This window comes from Castanea sativa, chromosome 2, assembly GCF_040712315.1.
Source record: "Castanea sativa cultivar Marrone di Chiusa Pesio chromosome 2, ASM4071231v1".
Classification (NCBI taxonomy): Eukaryota; Viridiplantae; Streptophyta; class Magnoliopsida; order Fagales; family Fagaceae; genus Castanea; species Castanea sativa.
Window position 1 is genome coordinate 10693039 of NC_134014.1, and position 22205 is coordinate 10715243.

Consider the following 22205-nt stretch of genomic DNA (forward strand, 5'->3'; position numbering starts at 1 on the left):
TTTTTAATAAAATAGAACGTGTGGTAATTTTTGTTATGCGGCAATTTTTATTTTATTTATTTTTTGAGAAACATATGGTGATTTTTATTAGTATAAATTTTATAATAAATTTACAGTTGATTGTAAATTTTTTGTATGGTGAACATATGGTGATTATAAATTTTATTATTATAAATTTTATAGTTCATTAATATTATATTTTTTGTATTTTGCACTCATTAACCCACTTGACACAAAAATTAAAAAACTTAAGTAGACACATGACACAAGCTTAAGTGGATAATTATGGTGTATTTCCCATATCAATTTAGACACATGACGCAAAATTGGATTATAATTTCAAATTCCAATTCAATTTTCTCTAAGTTTCACGTATTAATATATATAAATAGATAGATAGATGACTTATAAATTTGAATTTTTTTTAGTTATATGATTATGTTTTTTATGGTTTATTATATTGGATTTCTCGTTTTCTACTCTAAATTAACTAATTTGGTACAAAAATTTAGATTAGATGGGACACGTGGCACAAAATTATACTCTAATTGAAATTCAATTTTTACACTAAATTCACCCACTTGGCACCAAATTCTAAAATTTAGATTAGATGAGACACATGGTGCAAAATTAGACTTTAATTGAATTTCAATTTGAAATTTAATTGGATTTTCTTTCTGCTTTATCTATTATTATATATATAGGCTAGTATGTAAGCCGTGCTTACACACGGGAATGGTCAATTGTAGTAATGCTATTGGTCAATTCTTTATTTATTTATTTATTTATCATACAGAGGATAGCATAGATAAAACAATGGAAAAAAGAAGAAGAGAATATTGAATTTTTTTATTACTTTAAGTGATGCTATTGGTTAATATATATATTTGGTTTTATTTTATGGAGGATAGTATTAGATAAAAAAAAAAGATAAAAAAAGAGAGAGAATATTGCATTTTATTATTTAAGTGACTATAATGGTCAATTTGTTTTTTCTTTTCTTTTTGGTTTATCATACGGAGGATAGCATTAGATAAAACAGTAAAAAAAGAAGAAGAGAATATTGCTGTTAGGAATGCTATAAGCATGTGGAAAATAATTGTTGTATTGAGATTTAGTTAGTTAGTTACAATTCCAAGCATGTTAATCACATTTAGCACATGTTGGAATTATTAATGTACATGGTTAATCACATTTAGCACATGTTGGAATTATTAATACACATGGAGAATAATAGAATCAATAGGATGAGGCCATGTGGGCCAATGAGATTAGAGCTAGTCTCCTGTAAATACATGATTGTAATCCAATATGAGATATCAATTGAAGAATAAATCAATTTCTTAGTACATTAGTGCATCTTTCTCTCTCTCTTAATCTCTTTCTTTCTCTATGGAGGGTAACTACCACGAATTAAGTCAATTTCCCTACAATTCCCATCAATCCCCCTACAATTCATACTCATCCTCATTAGGAACATCCAGGTTCCTAACATTTGGTATTAAAGCCGTTGATCATGATACGGGTGAATATGACCAACAAGAAATCTTAAAGATGGTGAATGAAGTTTCAAAGAATTTCAAAGTTTTGTATGAATCTCACGATGCCATTTTAGAGAAGTTCAAGGCCTTGGATGAATCTAACATGGCCATGAAGGAAGAGCTCTCAAGATTACAAGAGGGTCTCGAGAACATGACAGAAGAGGAGTTACAATCTCTTGATTTAATGAAACTCAAAGAACAAATTAAGTTCCAAGAATCTACTACTGTTGTTGCAAGCCGAGATGTTGATTTTTCTATTAAAGTGGATGATGATATACATGTATATGCTGCCCTTGAAGGTCAGTCGAAAGAACCAACAAAGAAAGTGATGATGATCTTCCAAGAACCAATTCTTGATGCACCAATGGAGGCTTCTATTCAAAATTCTATGATTCAAGAATTGGCAATCCAAGTGTCGGTGATTCAAGAATCCAAGATACAAACACCAAGAATTTTAATGGTTCTAGAATCAAATGAGGTCTTGAGGATACAAGAATATTTCAAGGTTCAAAGAAACAATGAGACCTTGAAGATTGAAGAACCATTGAAGGCTTAAGAATTTGAGCAAAGTTTGTAGATCTACGAAGAAAAAACCTTCATGTGCATAGGACTGCTTGTCAAAGAGAAATGCATGAATATTGTGATCAAAATGTCACTACGGTATTGGTCCATTGGAAGATCTCCTTTAATGAAGATGCTATTTCGCAACAACACCTTGTGGGCAAGGTGTTTTCAAAGGGAGGAAAATGTTAGGAATGCTATAAGCATATGGATAATAATTGTTGTATTAAGATTTAGTTAGTTAGTTAATTAGTTACAATTTCAAGCATGTTAATCACATTTAGCACGTGTTGGAATTATTAATACACATGGGAAATAATAGAACTAATAAGATGAGGCCATGTGGGCTAATAAGATGAGGCTATGTGGGCCAATGAAATTCGAACTAGTCTTCTATAAATACATGATTATAATCCAATATGAGATATCAATTGAAGAATAAACCAACTTCTTAGTGCATTAGTGCATCTCTCTCTCTCTCTCTCTCTCTCTCTCTCTCTTAATCTCTCTCTTTCTCTATGGAAGGTGACTACCTCGAATTAGGTCAATTTTCCTACAATTCCCATCAATCCCCCTACAATTCATACTCATCCCCATTAGGAACCTCTAGGTTATAAAGGGACATTATTATATATTTTATTGTTTAACAAACTTAAAAAAACCTATTCACCAACTTAAACATTTCAAGATCGGTGGAGCATCTTTTGCACGAAATCACAAATTCTTCATAACCATAAGCTTTAAGGTTCATCACAATTCCAATGTCCCATTCCACTTTTTTTGGCAAATTTGAAAGTTTGGACTTTGATACATGGCAATTCTAGTAGCAAGTAGTCGAAGTGTTGTTCGACATTTTAAAAGTATATGCATCTTATGTTCATCATTCCACACTTCCAAAAGCTTACATATGCCTTTAGGATTTGATTCATAAAGTAAAATGACTCCATGATTATATGTAGTAAACAAATCACCACATGAAATAGCCTCTTCAGTCAATTTTTTGCCTTCAATGATTTCTTGATTCAATAAGTATTTGTATGTTCCCATTATGAGTAGTGCATGTTGATTTTTTGCTTCTTAACATGAAAATATCAAATTTTTTGTATTGTCATCTAGTAGGACTGGGTGACTAAAATACAGAGCCTGGCACCCAAATTAAAAAAAAAAAAAAAAGGACACTCAGCTCATGATTAAACTACAATTAGAAACTAATTTGAATAATATTCTTTCAACTAATATTTATATTAGTTTGGTTGATAAGATTAATTGAGAAAAAAGAAAGGCAATTAGCATTGTGTTTGCAGGTTAGAGAGAGAGAGAGAGAGAATTGGCATTAGCCCAAACCACAAGGTAGGTTAGTAAAATTTACCCTTAAAAAAAATAAAAGAAAAATGGTATACATCTTATATAATTTATTGAGTCCTAAATGTTCTCAAGGAATAATAATCTCTAAAGTCATAGACTACTCATAGATGTATAAGTTAGATGTTGAGGAATAGTAGTCTTTAAAGTTATAGACTCATAGATGCATAAGTTAGATAAAAGATGGTTGATTAAGCTAACAATAAATAATAATTACATACATACCTAAAGTTATTGTGAGCGAATAAAACATTATATAATTTGTAAAAAGTAATTGGTATGAGCTTTGCCTCCTTCTATTCTATCATCTAGCAAGCTAAAATAACATTACCTTCACCATCCGTATAAAAGACATGTCATGTAGATATAAAGAGTAACGCCAAGGAGTTGGCAAATTGGAATTTGTGTAGTTAAGAATATTTAACTGAATGAGATAGTCATTTGGTTTTTGTGTCAGTACTGTAATAGTCACTTGGCAACAAAAAAAAAGGAAAAAAAAAATACTCTTAGTGTAAAATTATATGATTAGATATATATATATATATTTTTTTTTTTGAGAGAGTTTCAACCAGATATATGATTAGAAATATGATTGTGTATTTTTATGACTCATTTTTATTGGACTCCTCGTCTTTTGCATTGAATGACTTACTTTGAACAAAAATTTAAAAACTTAAACGAGGCACGTTGTGCAAAATTAGACTTTGATTGAAATCATATTTGGATTCTAATTGTAACTATTTTGCAAGATGGAATTTAAGATAAAATTGAATAGTATGAGAATGAACCTTAAAAGAGCAAAATGTTTAGCTGATTTATTTTTTAAGATGTCTATGAATGTTTTGCTAGGGTAACTTTCACAGAATTTGTAAGAAGAAACAATTCTTTGTTTCTTCTTTTTCTTTAATTGCAAATTAGGATTACTATTTCAAAAATTCTTAACGACTAAATAGAAAATATCAATTAAACAAAAATTTAGACATTAGGATTCCATTTCCTAATATATCCTCAATGATCTTCCATGCAACCTTACTCCCTTCTCTTGAAAAATGTACCTTATCCCTTGTGCTAGCTTCAAAGTTCTGAACATCAAACTTAAATATTACGTATGTGCCACCAAAACACAATTAAGTAATACTAAAATATCTTATAAAAAAAAAAAGTAATACTAAAATATTATGTATGAACTATTGGCATAATGACTTATGACAAATAAATATATGCCACCAAAACACAATCAATTAATACTTTTGTGGGCATTACAATTTGCTTATGATGAGAACTTTGAGAGAATCACCAAGGGAGCTCTTGATGGTCCTTAGTTTGCATCACCTTGTTTCACAATATTGCATAACTTAGAGATCTTTTGTTTGCTGTAATTTCAGTTGGCTCAAAAGAAAAGTAAATGAGTTAGCTCATGCATTGGCAACCCTTTTTCCTTAAACCATGTGATGATGTAACACGTAGTTCTTTAGCTATAGTCAACATTTGTAGAAAATGTTAGAGAAAATGAGGAATACCAAAATAGTATCTGAAATAAATATATTGGCGTAAATACACTTTTGGTCCCTAAATCAATTAATGTGTTCCATTTTGGTCTTTACCGTTACTCACTTAACAGAAATTGTTGATGTGGCAAACGACGTTCACTGTTGGCATATTAAATGCTGACGTGACCAATAAAATAATATTAAAAATGTCACGTCAGCTTATAAATAAAAAAAAATTATTTATTTATTTTAACTAAATAAAAAAATTAAAAACAAATTGTATAAAAAAAAAATTAAATAAAAAAAAAATTTACATTATGTTTTTCCCAGTCATCATGAGTTCTTCCTCAAAATCAAGAACATGTCAACATGAAACATCCAAAATCAAAAGGCACAAATCTACAAAATAAAAAGACCTTCAAAGATTCAAAATACAAAGAACACAAATCCAAACCCAACCCTCAATCTCTAGCAAACCCAGAACATCATATGAAAAACCAAACCCTCCATACAAACATCAAACCAATTTCCCTTTGAGTCAGAATCCGATGCCAGTTCTTGCACTAGATGTCGGTCTTACGTGGCTTGACGCCGTTTTGACGGTTGTTGAAGGCGTCGGCGACTTTCTTCGTCGTCGTTTTGATGGTTCTTGCACTGGATGTTCTTCCCACTCTTAGATTAGAGTCTCCGTTGCTCCTTCGCTCCAACAATCCTCGCGTCCCCCTCCTCCTCCTTCGCCGCCGGATCCGGATTCAGGGCTAGGTGGGGTGGCGTGGTGCGGACCCGGGCGATCCATTTAGGGAGATGGGTTGGAGGTTTGAGTGGGTTTGGGGAGAGAGAGAGAGAGAGAGAGAGAGAGAGAGAGAGAGAGAGAGAGAGAGAGAGAGAGAGAGAGAGAGAGAGAGAGAGAGAGAGAGTGAGTGAGTGAAGAAGAAGCATCGGATTTTGACTCAAAGGGAAATTGGTAGTGCGTTTTTCACTTTTGGGTTTGATGTTTGTATGGAGGGTTTGGTTTTTCGTGTGATGTTCTAGGTTTGCTAGAGATTGAGGGTTGGGTTTGGGTTTGTGTTCTTTGTGTTTTAAATTTTTGAAGATCTTTGTATTTTGTAGATCTATGCCTTTTTGATTTTGGGTGTTCCATGTTGACATGTTCTTGATTTTGAGGAAGAACTCATGATGACTAGGAAGAACATAATGTAATTTTTTTTAAAATTTAATTAATTTAATTTCTTTTTTAAACAATCTGTTTTTAATTTTTTTATTTAGTTAAAATAAATAAATAATTTTTTTTAAATTTATAAGCTGACGTGGCATTTTTAATATTATTTTATTGGCCATGTCAGCATTTAATGTGCCAACAATGGATGTGTTTGCCACATCAGCAATTTCTATTAAGTGAGTAACGATAAGGACCAAAATAGAATGCGTTAATTGATTTAGGGACTAAAAGTGGTGAAATAAAAAATGTAGGGACCAAAATGGAAATGACCCCAAAATGTAGGGACTAAAAGTGCATTTACGCCCAAAATATTTTCATTAGATTTTATGAAGGTGCTATTTATCTTGCATATAGACTCACTTACAAATTTTAGGAGTTGCATATAACAACATGTATAAAAGAAAGCGAGTTGAACCACAATAGTTCCACCAGGGCAAGGGTAGCAAAAATAGAAACAAAGACAAACTTTGATCAAATTATAGATTGATATAGTATACAAGTTATAGTTGTAGTCATGCATATATTGAAAGGGTAATTAAGCCCATACAATTAATTGGTTCTTAAGTAAATAAAACTTTAGAGACATTTGGCACGGCAATCAAACTTAAGTAAAAAAAAAGTTCAAAAGTAGCACAACTATAAGCCAAAATAGAGTAATATGAAACTAAATTGGTAGCCATGAAGTTACTAAGAGAGAGGTGTTTTCCATAAAGGGGACTAATTAATAGGTTTAAGAATTCACAAGGTTGACATTGGATATTCTTCCCATGTGCTAAATATTGTTTTCAGTACAATCTACAAAAGGTAGATGAGGAGGCCTACTATTCAAAGGATGTCACACCAAATAGGTTGAAAGCCATCTTCGTGCAAGATTGATATCTGCAAGAGAAGTCAATCATGAAGCAAGGACCAAAGGATTTCAAAAAATGTTAATATTGACTCAATGTAGGCGCATACACACAAACCCATCACTATATCAATTAAGGGAATAAAAACTAAATGGAAAAATTACACAGAAAGATGAACCTTGGTAGGGATGTTTATCCAAAAGATCCATCCAAGCTTTTGAATCTTCAATCTCTATTGGTGATTGAAATTTTCATGGCTTAAAAAAAAATTCTCTCCAATCTCTTTTTTTTAGATTACGTATTAAGGGTAATGAATGTAAGAGAGAGAGAGAGAGAGAGAGAGAGAGAGAGAGATGGGTTTGTGCGTGTTTTTATACATGCTTCACAGTTGTATTATCACGAAGCAGGTCCAATGGATTTAGATTGGTACTATCGATTCCCAAAGCATGAGTGTTTAATGTGTTATTAATTTCATCTCATTGGCTTCTGCACTTGACAGCAAAATTAAAAATAATTAGACTGTACACGTGTATAGTAAAATTGGACTCCAATTTCAGATTTTAATTGAACAATTGGAAGGAAAATTTAGGGGTGGCAATTCATGTTCGCGTGTCGGGTTCGTGTCGTGTCAAGTCATGAGTATTCGACTACATAGGTCAACACTAACCCGACCTGTTTATTAAACGGGTCAAGATTTCTCAACCCTAACACGACCCATTTATTAAACGGGTCAGTCGTGTCGACCTGTTTATCAGATTTTATCAAAATGAAAAATAAAAATTAATGAAAAAACAAACAAATAAACATTTTTAATATAAAATTCAGAACTAACGAGTAACTGCATCACAAATAATCATTCAAAGTTAAAGCATATCCCAATATCACAAATAATCAATTACAATATGTCAAAGAAAATAAATCACAACAACTAATAAGTTTATATACCTAGAGTTTGAAGGGTATATTGGTAAAATATCATTTAATTAAACGGGTCAGACGGGTCAAACAGGTTCTATGTGTTCAACCCTAACCCAACCCATTTATTAAACGGGTTAGTCGTGTCAACCCGAATATGACACGAACCCGTTAAGCCTCAACCCATAACCTGCTAATTTCGTGTCGTGTCGTGTCGGGTTCGCGGGTCGTGTCAAATTTTGCCACCCCTAGGAAAATTATGGTGTGGTATCCACATAAATCTAGACACATGGCACAAAATTGAAACTCTAATTTAAAATTATAATTTGAGTTTCTCTCTGCTTCACCTATTATTATATATATAGACTAGCTTGTAATCCAATGCATGTGCTTGAATATACTTAAAAGATACATAGTATAATTCTTACATATATATTTTAAATATTATTGATAGTCATTCTTATAGTTTTTTTTTTTTTACTCTTTAAAAAGTCTTGTAAGAATATTATTAGGCAGAAAATGTAAATTGTCTATTTTTTAAAAATATTTTTATGTTCATTAATTCAAGAGTCTTTGATTTTTATACACAATAACTCACTTGAATGGATATTTATGATATGGTCTCACATTTGATTCCAAAATTAAGGAATAAGACTCTCCATAAATATAAATATTTGAGGACACATGGTGCAAAATTGGATTCAATTGTAGAATCTAATTGGATTTTCTCTAATTTTTACCTATATATATATATATATATATATATACCGACTTATAAAATTTGAATTGTTTTTAGTTATACAATAAAAAATGGCCCATAAATATAAAACCATTTAAACTCTCTCTTTCTCTAATTTTATATATAGTGTTAAATATATGATTATGTTTTTTATGATTTATTTATATTGGACTTCTCGTTTTTTACACTAAATTAACTCATTTGGCACAAAAAATAAAAACTTCAATTAGATGGGACTCATGACGTAAAATTAAGTTCTAATTGAAATTCAATTTTTACACTGAATTAGATAACTTGGTACAAAATTTAAAATTTTTGATTAGATGGGACATGTGGTGCAAAATTAGACTCTAATTGAATTCCAATTTAAAATCTAATTGAATTTTCTCTCAGTTTTACCTATTAATATATATATATATATATATATATATATATATATATATATATATATATATCTGTGTGTGTGACTTGTAAACTTGAATTTTTTTTAGTTCTATAAAAAAAAAGCTCATAAATATAAAATCATTCAAAAATTATATTTTTTATGGTTTGTTTATATTGGACTCCTTGTTTTTTTACACTAAATTAACTCATTTGGCACAAAAATTAAAAAATTTAGATTAGATGGGACACATGTCGCAAAATTAAACTCAGATTGAAATCCAATTTTTACATTAAATTAACTCACTTGGCACAAAAATTAAAAAACTTAATTTAGTTGGGACATGTGGCACAAAATTAGACTCTAAATGAATTCTAATTTGAAATCTAATTGGATTTTCTCTTAGCTTTACCTATTATTATTATTATTATTATTATTATTATTATTATTATTATTATTATTATTATATATAGATTTTTTGTTTGATTAACAGAATAATGAAGTTTGGAATAAAATTGCGTACTTCCAAACTAAATGAAAATTTTCTTTTTTGGATGTGTAGCTTTGAATGTTTATGATTATTTACAAATATTTACAAGTAAAGTGTCCATTTGGAATAACTTAAGTTTAATAGCTTAAAAAATTAGATAAATTATAACCACACATTAAAAAAAATGATGTGTTTAAAAATTATACATTAGCTGACAAATAAAGCTACGACACAAATACTAAAAATAAAAATTACTACAATTAATTTCACGGCATTCTCAAATTAACCTATCATCTTGGAAGTTCATACATGAAATGTACACATATTAATTAGAACTAAAAAAAGACTGTAATCAAGTTTGTCCAAAACAAGAGTGGCACAATCTTAACTTGTGGATGTCAGATTCTTAAAAAAAAAAAAAATTTGTAGCTCATTCGCACAATTTAGCTTGTGGATGCCCCTTGTTTTAGGTGATCAGAAGCTTAGAGAAGGCGTTGGGCCTGGGGTTGGTGTGGTTGCGTTTGTTGTTAGGCCAGACCTGATGGTTGGGATGGGCTCAATATTAGCCGCAATTGATTCGAAGAACCCAAGCCCATCTAATGTGTCAAACTTCAGCAACTCATAAATCAAACACTCAAGAGTCAAGACCATCCACCCATTTTAGCCTAAAATACTAGGTCGATCATCTTAGTATTTTCCCCAATGCAAAATATTTGTTACTGTTTGGTTGCCTGCCCCCATTGAAATTGGGCTATGCAGCTATTCTATTCTGCCATTGATTATGAAGAAATTAAATGCATCTCATGTTCAATCTGCTTGTATTTCACTTTTACTATTCATCCCTTGGCCGAGTTCTTAAGCTTGAAGTTCCTAAGCTAAACCCTCAACAAACTTACATATTTGGTAGTGATCTTATGGCTTCACCTGTGCCTGCTGTTAATTAGAAATTTTGAATCTTTGATACATATGTTTGTCATTGAATCACTCTTTTTTGTTTCTTTTGTCAGGTTGAATGACATGATTAAATGATGTTATTCTTGGTTCTTGGTTTGATCACTTCATTAGGGGAGCGGGGAAAGGCTGGAGGGATCACTACCAAAGTTTAGATTGTTTTATTTTACTAGTAAAGACCACATGTTCTACCATGCCAAAGAATTATTGTAGATTTATATATTTTTGGATATGTTTAGAAAATTCAACATTTATCATGTTCAGCAGCGACTTTGGATGATTCAAAATTTGTTTTGAAAGGGAGCATTTTTGCTTGGGTATATTTCTTATTCGTTACACTTTGGCTTCAACTTGCATCCATACTGAATTTGTGTCTCTGGTTCTTTAAACTGCATTCAGTAACTAGCTACATACTTCAAAATGAGCGTGTTGGTGTTGCATCTCAATGAAACTTATCTAGTTCCAAAATTCCTTTCAAGTGTCTGGACTATCAGATTTATGAATATAGGCTTCTTGAAGATCTGCATCCTCGGAGAGTTCCCCATCAGAAGGGTTCTCCTTTACAGCAACACTTTCATCAACTACAGCAGTAACAATGAAAGCAACGAAGTTTCCATCCTCATCACTACCAGACTCATTGTCAGAAACTTCATCATCACTAAGAATTACAGCCATAACCTTACCCTTAAACCTCAAGTATGTAGGACATTCAGATTTCACATGACCATACCCTTAACACCCAAAACATTGTTGTATAATCAATTACATTCTCAAACCAATATCAAAAAAAGAAAAATAAATATTTTTACATTCTTCTTTGTTTGTACTCTACATCCTTGTAAGAGGTTTTGTATGAATGAATTAGGAAACTCAACTGTCAAAATTAGCCTTGTTTACTTCAAGATACATGGCTTCGATACACCAAGGAATGCTTCAAAACATTTTTTAGCAAGATACAGTGAACTTTTTGGATAGCAAAGGCTAATATTTTTTCTTGTAAGCAAGACAACAAGAGACATATAGTCATTGCTCCATATAACAGCCTCTGTAAATGAAAAAAAGAAAAAGGAAATGCATAAAACAAACTCCTGTTCATAAGCTTAATTGTGCCAACCTCAGTCGCAATTTCTGCTTTATCCTATAAATCAGTACCATATCTATATAACATAGAAATGCCCAAGTAGAACTAAAGTTCATCTAGAATATTTTGGGGAGACCATTATATATACTACTTAAAAATTTTGGGCTAAACTTAGTAACCATTCAAGCGAGAAAAAAATTTCCCCACAAGCTCACCCATCAAGAGCCACAATTTGGATCTTTAAAATGAACTACAACCCACCAAAATATATCATCCACCAGCAAAATACACATTTGCATAATCAATCCAAATTTAAGAAAAGAACAAGTACCTAAGGAAAAGTAGATACGCAAAAAGAAAAATTTCATAAGGAATTTTTAGGATACCTCATGACCAAGCAACAAAATTTCACACACAGTAAAGAAGTTAAAGAAAAAACACCCCTACTCTTGGAACACAAATTTTACACACACTGTTGGGAAATTTAGACCCCGGTTGATAGAATTAATAAGTTTTAAACTCAAGTTGTTAATTAGATTTATTATGTATAAAACTTGTTAAAACAAACAAACAAACATCAATATCATGTCAAAATCATATGCAGCGGAAAAGTAAATAAGACAAGATATGATGACTTAGGAAAACCGATGAAACCAACCAGTTCATAGTAAGAAACCTGGGGGGGGAAACCTTCTCGAAAAGCAATCCACTATAGTAAAGAGAAGTTTCAAATCTAGTATAAAACCTTTGTCTCTAGACTCTATAATCTCCATAGATGAACTCATAGTAGAAACTTTTTACCGCTTCAGAACCTCTGAACTCTTCAATATATGAACGCCACCCTTTGATGCATGGATCCCAGTACGTGACTCACTCCTTTGCACAAATTCCAGTAAGTGACTCACTCACCAACTTGAGAAAGAAGAATGTTGGCTGCAAAGTTCTTCACTTCATCAACAATAAAGATCAAGAAGCACTTGGTTACAAAACCCTAAGGCTTAAAGACGCAGTAGCTTCTTTCTGAGAGAATAAGGCTTCAGTCACCTTTTGCATATGTTCTCCTTGTATTCTCTTATGTGACGGCTTCTAAAACAAGCCTTATATATGTCTAAGGTTGTGAGAAAAGAAACCCTACACAAATACAAAAGCATGGGCCGAAAATCAGATCTGAAAATTCTAATTTTTGTAACCTCGATAGATACCTTGATAGATAGCAGGTGTCGAGTCTCATTAAACCTCAATAGATAGCTATCTGTCGAGCAGCTGTCCACAGGTGCCCGTTGGTGTTGAGCTATTTGTCCAGCTTTAGTGAACACTTTTTCTTCACTTGTTTCTTGGTCCAATTTTCATGGTTTTAATACTAGACTTGAACAACGTGTTCTTTGAAGTATTAAACACATCCTAGATCTACCCAAATACAAGTAAAGTGCGTTTTGTCAAAAGATTAGCCAACTACATAAAATATGTCCTTAACACACACACAATGACAATTTTTGAGTCTTTAGTCTTGACACATTAAAATACATACTCACATCTAAATCTATTTTGAAATCAACCCAATTCTTAAAAAACCCATCCAAACACCATTCATTTAAAACCTCAAAATTCAAACAAAATCTATACCCATAACATAGATTTACAGTAAGGACACATACAAAAGCTCACCATCAAACAGAAAATACTCACTCTCAGTTAATTCCAAAGCCAAGAGACCTATACACATAGCAAATACAAGCAGGCCACTTTCCATTCAATCACAGCAAATTCAACCTTAACCAAAAAGACCCATTTTTCAAACCCAAGAAAAATATCAAGCTTTACTTAGAAAAAAGAAAATTCCAGTCAATGCAGTCATCAAACTAATTAAAATAGAAACAAAATAAAATCCAAGAGTTTCTGTCACTTCTAAAAGGCGAGTATAAAGAGAACAGACAATAGAGAGAGAGAAGGGGGACCTGGCAGCCACTAGTGGTGGTGACACAGTAGTAATCACTGCCAATGGCAGTAGTGAGGGTGCAAGAAGAAGCTCTTCCAGAGGTGAGCTTTAGAAAATGAGAAAACAAAGAGAGAGACAGAGTAACTTTAGCAGAGGAGGACCACAACGGCAAGCACTGCCGATGGTGATGGTGAAGGATGTGGTGGCTGCTAGATGTAGTAGCCATGGAGATTTGACCATGGGTATCTCGGGAAAATATTTGACGGAAGAGATAATGAGGGAGTTTTTGAAATATTGGTGAAAACAGAAGAGATATGAGTAGAGGAAGGGGGAGAGTGTATCATTGCGGATTGATGACTTGTTAGTTGTTATATATGAGGTGTCATTTTTCTAGGCACTAAATTAAAGCAAGACTAAGTCTAATGCTACAACTAATTCCACTATTTTGCTACAACTTTGTCATATGGCGACTCATGAGTGGTGAAATCATGGATCCACATGGATTGACTATTTTTTTTCCACCACTTACAACTCTTCACATGGACAAGTTGTGGCAAAAATAGTAGAAATTGTTGTGGCACTAGACTTATTCTAAAAGCAACCATGGAGATTGAAACTATTGCACCCTGTGCAATACCCTAGTATACTCTATTTGTACAAGATCTGAATCCGTAACAAATAACTATCAAAGATCATATGATAAGAGAAATGCTATGTACACAACACTTTCACAACAAATTATAAGTGATAAATTGTTATGAGTTGTTATTGGTGGAACAAAAAAGTAATTTCAGTGGCTGGTTCAAATTAGAACCAATGACAACTAACTACTTATGATTTGTTATAAAAAAAACTGTGGACATAACACTTCTCATGTGATAAAGTGCAAACTTTTTATTTTTATTTTTATAAAAGTCTAAAATTTAATGTCTATTTTAGCTTCTTTTATTTAACACAATCACTTCTCAAAAATACTCACATCAGATTATCTATGTAAATAATCATTTTTAATTATTTTATTATTATTATTTCATTTAAAATCTCTTTTGCTCCTCTTAGATCTAAATCTCTCACCTCTCGCCTCTCTCTTAGCTGTTGTTATTCTCGCTAATCTGATAAAACACATAGAGATTGTATAGCATTGTATGAGGCATAAGCATGTGCTGAATAGGTGCTAAACTGATAAGCATGTGTTAAATTTTAATTAGACATGTGCTATGTTGTATTAGGTCATGTGCTGAATTGTTTTGGCAGTTAGTTAGTTACTTGGTAGTATGTTAGTTAGTTGCTTGGTAATTAGTTAGAGAGCAAGGGTGTATAAAAGGGAATTGTAATGTGAAGAAAGGGGAATCCATGAATAATATCAGAATCATTTCACTAGTTCCTAATTCCATTCCTAATCTTCCATCTTTCTTGAGGAGGCCCGGTTGTCCTTGAATTCAACCAAAAATACTTTTCCTTGTGCTAGCCACATATTGCCTTAGTAAGTCTTAACCATTGGTATTAGAGCAATAAGTGATCCATGGCAGAGACAAGATCCACCACTAATGGTGAGAAGATTGCAGCATTGGCTGCCAAGTTTGAGGGACATGATCAAACCTTGATCAAGATGAAGCAATAATTAAGTGTAATTGCCTAGTTTATGCAGAAAAGGTTGATCAATGATTGAGTGACATAGAAATACGAGTTCAAGAAGAAAACCAGAGAGGAACTCAGAATATGGAAAGCTCCATTGTTGTGCCAGGTGCCAAGCTCTTGAGATTAGAGTTTCCTCATATTTTAGGGGTAAATTTAGCTTCATGGATTTACAAGTCCAATAAGTTCTTTGCTTATTACAATATCCCAGAACACTAAAAGTTTTTTATGGCATCTTACTAGATGGAAGGGGAAGCCTTAATTTGGTTTGAAGATACTAAGAATTCTGGGTCGTTCACTAATTGGGAGGCATTTGTTAAGGTAGTGCATGTGAGATTTGGTGCAACTTCTTATGATGATCCTATGGAGTCACTCACTAGGATGAAGCCAACCTTTCGTCTGTTCTTTCTTATAAGGGGCAATTTGAAGCTATTTCTAATAGAGTTCGAAGCTTGTCTAAGCCTCACAAACTAAGTTGTTTGAAGCTATTTCGTCTGGTGATTCTTATTGAAACTAGTAGTACCCAGAATTTCCTGGATGCTTGTTTATGCTCAAGCTTGAAGTTGGCAATTGATCCTGCCTTAGCCTTTGATGTCAAAATAGCCAATGGAGCCATAGTAAGGACACTTGGTGCTTGTCAAGACCTGCAAGTTCAAGTGCAGGGTCATGGCTTTTGTATGGATCTCAATGTGCTTCCTTTAGGAGGGTATGATTTGGTTTTGGGCACTCAGTGGCTGATAACATTGAGATTAATACAGTGAGATTTCAATCTTCTCACTATGGCATTTCATTGGCAAGGAAAATTAGTGCTTCTTAAGGGATTGAAGCCATCTCATTCTTCCTTTCAAGATGCAGATCAGTTCTTCAAGAAACCTTCTAAGAGAGGCTTGTTGTTGCAAATCATAGTCCAACTCTTTAAGGTAGAGCCCTGCCAACCTGTACCTGAAATGGAATCCTTATTGGAAGAATTTGCAGCTATGTTTGAGATTCCTCAAGGTTTGCCTCCTTTTTGAGGACATGAGCACAACATTACCCTCAAGGAGGGCACTTAACTAGTGTGTGGAAGGCCTTACAAGTACTCCTATTTCTAGAAAACTGAGATTGAAAAAATTGTTAAGGAGCTCATGGAAGTTGGTTTTACTAGACCAAGCCAGAGTCCTTTCTCATCACCTATTTTATTAGTTAGGAAAGCTTATGGATCTTGGCTAATGTAAATAGATTATAGGGCTCTAAACAAAGTTACTATTAACGATAAGTTTCCCATTCTAGTAGTGGATGAACTTCTTGATGAATTTTGTGGTTGTATGATCTTTTCTAAGCTAGGTTTAAGGTCTAATTATTATCAAATTAGAATGAAAGCTAAGGATGTTCCCAAATTTGTATTTAGGACTCATGAAGGTCACTATGAATTCCTAGTTATGCCCTTTGGTCTTACAAATGCTCCTTCCACCTTCCAAGCTCTTATGAATGACATTTACAAACCTTTTTTAAGGAAGTTTTTTTTTAATTTTTTTTTAATGATATCTTAGTTTATAGCAAGTCCTTAGTAGATCATTTGGATCACTTGAGGGCTGTGGTTAGTGTTTTGCTTCAAAACAAGCTCTATGCTAAGAGGAGCAAATGTATCTTTGGTTGTTCTGAAGTGGAGTATTTGGGCCATATTGTGTCAAGTGAGGGTGTTAAAACTGGTTCTAAGAAAGTCTTGGCAATGCAGTAGCGGGCTACTACTAGTGTGAAAGCTTTAAGGGGATTTTTAGGCCTCACTGGTTACAATAGGAAGTTTATTAGAAATTATGGTCTCATAGCTTCACCTTTGACTAATTTGCTTAAGAAGGATTCCTTTAGCTGATTCAACCTTTCATCATCTCAATGCTGCTGTGATGCACCCTCATGTCCTAGCCCTACTAGACTTCTCTAAACCCTTTGTTATTGAGTGTGATGCTTCAGGTGTGGGTATAGGTGCTGTTTTGATGCAATGGTAGAAGCCTATAGTCTTCTACAACCAAGCCTTGAAGGGCAGAAGCTTGCACCTTTCCACTTATGAAAAGGAGTTCTTGGCCTTGATTATAGCTATTAAAAGATGGAGACCTTACCTTCTTGGCAAGCCTTTCATCATTAAAACCGATCATCAGAGCTTGAAATTCTTGTTGGATTAGAAGATAGGCACTTTAGCATAGTAGAAATGGATTTTCAAGATTTTGGGCTATGCTTTTGTAGTGGAGTACAAGAAGGGTCAAGATAACAAGGTTGCTGATGCCTTGTCAAGGTTGCTGATGCCTTGTCCAAGTTGGGATGTTCATTTGAGGAGGTGGCAAATCCTAATGCCCACTTATTCCTCATTTCATCTATCTGTCAACAGATGAAGCATAAGACCTACAATTGATCTGGGTTATTGCAACCACTTTCCATTCCTTGTAATCCTTGGTCTGACATAAGCATGAACTTTGTGAAAGGCCTTCCAAAGTCTCACAAAATGGATATGCTGTTTGTGGTAGTGGACAAGCTTACTAAATATGTCCACTTTATTGCCTTATCCCATCCTTATTCAGCTTCCAAGGTTGCTGCCCTATTTGTTAAACATGTGTTCAAGTTGCATGGTATGCCCAATTCTATCGTAAGTGATCAAGATCCTAGTTCCTAATTCCACAAGTTGCATGAGAGTATAAAAGGGGATTTTAATGTGAAGAAAGGGGAATGCATGAATAATATCAGAATCATTTCACTAGTTCCTAATTCCATTCCTAATCTTCCATCTTTCTTGAGGAGGCTCGATTGTCCTTGAATTAAACCAGAAATACTTTTCCTTGTGCTAGCCATAAATTTCCTTAGTGAATCTTAACATGTTTTTGCTTCTTCTTCATTGTCGCTGCTTCTTCTTCTTTCATGCAATTTGGGTCGATGACTCATATGAATTTTATATATGAATTTAATGAGTTTGGGATCTAAATTTAGGATGGTTTTGATGAATTTGTAAAGGTTGATGGGCTTCACTGAGTTTGATGATTCATATGAATTTTGTATATGGGCTTGATAAGTTTGGGATCTAAATAAAATATTGTTTTGACAAATTTGCAGAGGTTGTTAGGCTTCTTCTTCCTTGCAATATGGCTTTGAAAATTCTTATGGATTTTTTATATGAGTTTGACGAGTTTGAGATTTAATTTAGGATGGTTTTGATGAATTTGCAAAGTTTACTGGGATTCAAGAGGAAATAGTTTAGGAATAGAGTTAGGGGAAGAGAGACAATCTAATGGGAGAGAGAGAATATGAAGGGAGAGGCGTATGGTAATGTGGAATGTGGATGCAAAAGTAGTTCATGATTTTAAAATTGAAGATGGGGGAGAGAAGAAGCAAAAAAAAAAAAAAAAAAAGTGACTTCACATCGTTTAAAAAGTTTGAAACAATGAGTGTCAACAAAAATCTTGAGAATAATAATGAGTAATTTAGGGTGCAGAGTTTATTGTTTATGAAAGGAGGTCTTTATTCAAAAGGACATAAAGAAGATCCATGTGGTAAAACTTTTTCCAAATCATGATAATTAATTGCTCTACCAATTAATTTGCACCAAAGAGGGATTAACTTCATTTGATCCGTGTAAGGACTTTTGCTAAACACTTAAGATACAAGAATAAAAGGTCTAAAAAGGCAATCAAAGAAATCCATCCATTCAAAACTCTCAAACCATATACACTCAACCCAAATCTTAAAAAAAATTGTCACATCATTGGAAAATTTGTACTACTTCAAGAACAATTTATTAAAAGAGTTCGAGTCACTATGGCTAGGGGTGTCCAGACCCGACTTGAGCTCGAAAAACCGACCAACCCACCTAATGTTGACCCAATTTCAGCCCAAACTGAAGCTCCAGTTGGTCGGTGGTGGGTTTCCAATTCCAAGAACCAATGTCAACTAGTTGAGTGGCGGGTTTGCTTCTCCAAAACTTGAGCAACCTAAACCCGATCAAGCTATATAAAAACCGAGAAAAATCCTGTAGAATCAAGCCAAATCCAGTGAGATCTTGACTTTGTTTGGATTTAGCCAAATCCTAGCAATTTTTAACAAAATTTGTAAAATTCGGTGAAAAAAATGCAGAATCAGGCAAAAATATGCAGAATTCAGTGACATTTTGCAGATTCTAGCAACATTTTATAGATTCTGGAGACTTTTTTGCAAATCCTAATGACGTTTTTTTAGATCCCAACGATCGACCAAACCGATTGACACTCACCCTCACCTGAAACCGATTCGACCTATTGATGCCGTCGGTCAGTATCGGGCTCCTCTGCCCTCCACCTAATGCCGACAAGTCGAGCCCAGGTTGGGTCCAAAACCAACCCAACTCGACCTATGGATGGGCCTAACTGTGGCTACAAGTAAGCATCACTAAGGATAAGAAGTCATTTTTGGTTAAACCACATTATCTCCTAATATCCATTACAATCATCATCCATTGCTAACCTATTTTAGCCTTTAAACAATTAGCATTTTTGTAATTACTTTCATCGGCCAAGCAAAGAGAATATAAGGATTCTATTTTGCTCATTTTACCCTTATTAGTTGTAATTTCATCTCCTACTTAATCCTTAGGGTACATTGGGTATACTGAATGAGGATTACGATAGAAATTGTAATTTTTATTACTAGGAATAAAATATATTGTAATGTAATAACTAAACCTATTCATTAGTTTGGTTGTGAGTTATAACATTAAAATGGAAACTTAACATTTATTTTAGGAAATTTCTTACTTATACAATTATATCTCCTTAATTTTTTTTTTTTTGTGAGAATGAGGCTTTTGTATTATTATTTAAAAGAGGCTGAATCAGCCATTACAATTTGGCGAATGTTTGGTGGTACATCTTCCATCCAGACAGTTAAATTAGGCTCCTGAATAGCCCATCTTGCCATTGCATGTGTAGCATTATTCCCTTGACGACATACATGATTAAAACTGAGGAAATCAAAAGAAGAAAGCAAACTTTTGACATCTTGAATTAGGTGTCCATGTATTCCCTGGGAATGGTTTGGTTCCTTGAGTTCTCTGACGATGGTCTTTGAGTCGCCCTCCACTATTGCCTTCGTGATGTCGACTTCCAAAGCAAATTCAACAGCTCTCTATGCTGCAAGTGCTTCGACTTGGGCCACTGTTGTAGGGAGTGGAATTTGTTGCGCCATTGATGCCATCACAGCTCTTTCACAATTCCTGATGATTACGCCGAGACCAGCTTTCCCCATTTGGCTAGATACAGCCCCGTCATAATTCACTTTGTAGTATCCTTGCTTTGGCGGCTTCCATCTGGTGTGGTTTCTGTGCTGTTGCGTCACTGTTGCTGGGTGAAGGCGTTGAAATTCAACCTTTCTGTCCTTGGACATAAGCAGAATCTGGTTCAGGGGACAAGATGCTTCGCTGAACCGAATCTGATTTCATCTATTCCAAACTACCCATCTCGTGTATGCCATGAGTTCAGCGTCCCATTTCTCTGAGTCAGCTCGCTTAAAGATTTCTTTTATATTGCACGCCTGCATCTCCATAAACCACTTCCATTGAGGGTCTGCGCTCCACATTGCCTGTATCTCTGAGCAAAAGAAAAGAGCATGTAGACAATCCTCATCACCCGCCTTGCATATGTCACATTGCCCATCCTGGGATATCTTTCTACGTAATAGGTTCATCTTCACAGGCAGAGCATCTTTGCTAGCTTGCCATACAAAGTTTTTTATCTTGCTAGGTACCTCCATACTCCACACTTTTTCCCAAAACTCAGTATCTTGCCCTGCACTCTGGGATTGGGCGAAATTCTCTTGCAGAAAATGATATCCCGATTTTATCGAGTAAGAACCCGAGGGTGTGAATGGCCAAATCAGGACATTCAGTTGGGTGGTTAAGCTGAGTGGGATGCTTTTTATAATCTCAACTTCCTGTGAATTGAAAACATGATCAATAACGTTATTTCTCCTGCTTCTAGTCCTCTGATTTATTAGAACCTCCACATTTGAGCTCTCCTGACCAAACAGAACCGGCGTTGCAACTTTGTCTATTGTTTTCGATGGTAGCCAATTATCACCCCATATCCTCACCCTTTTACCATCCCCTATTCTCCAAATTGCACCTTTTAGAATTACATCACGGCCTTTTAGGATGCTTTTCCAAGCATATGAGGCTGAGGAAGAGTCTTTAGTTTCAAGAATAGTCCCCCTAAGGAAGAATCTTGCGTTGAAAACTCTAGAGAATAAGGAGTTGTCATTGTGGAGCAATCGCCATGCTAGTTTTACAAGCATCGCTTCATTAAACATTGTGAGGTCTTTGAACCCCATGCCTCCTTGGTCTTTATCTTGACACAAATCCCCCCACTTCACCCAATGTACTTTTCTCCTCTCACCCTTTTGTCCCCACCAAAATTTCCGAATAAGGGTCTCGATCTCATGGCATAAAGTGGTGGGAAGTTTAAAGCAACTCATTGTAAAGGTGGGTATTGCTTGAATAACTGATTTGATGAGGACTTCCCTTCCGGCTTGAGACAAAAGCTTACTCTCCCACCCTTGAAGTCTCTTCCAAACCTTTTGTTTTAATTGATCGAAGCTCGCCCTCTTATTTCTTCCCACCAAGGCCGGTAACCCCAAATACTCTTCATATTACTTCAATTCATTTACCCCAAGTAAACTCATAATTTCCTTTTGCACCTCATTTGGAGTAGATTTACTATAAAAAAAAAAAAAAGCAGTCTTTTCTCTATTTAATTTTTGACCCGACACCCTCTCATAATTTGATAAAATCTCCATCACCATCCTGCAATCATGAGTAGTGGCCCTACAAAACAAAAGGCTGTCGTCCGCAAAAAATAAGTGGGTTAGTTTGGGACCATTACGACAAATAGAAACACCTTGAATTTCGCCTTTCTCAGTTGCTTTTTTGATCATTCGATGTAGGCCCTCCGAACAAAGCAAGAAAAGGTAGGGCGAGAGCGGATCTCCTTGCCTTATGCCGCGACTTGGTTTGATATCACCAAAAGGTTCCCCATTGATCAGTAGGGAATAAGTGACTATAGTAACAC

The 22205-nt window shown here is 34.2% G+C and overlaps 1 protein-coding gene across 1 annotated transcript in view; it reads right to left on the reverse strand.

Moving 5' to 3' along the window:
• Positions 1-20268: 20268 nt before the first annotated feature.
• The window catches only part of LOC142624873 (uncharacterized), a 3954-nt gene continuing 2017 nt past the window's right edge, over positions 20269-22205 (reverse strand). The window contains exons 4-6 of the mRNA XM_075798605.1: positions 22035-22205; positions 20596-21779; positions 20269-20517 (exon numbers count right to left, since the gene is read on the reverse strand). The exon at positions 22035-22205 is cut by the window's right edge and continues 267 nt beyond it. Coding sequence (XP_075654720.1) covers positions 20269-20517; positions 20596-21779; positions 22035-22205 — 1604 coding nt within the window. The remainder of the gene's footprint in view (positions 20518-20595; positions 21780-22034) is intronic.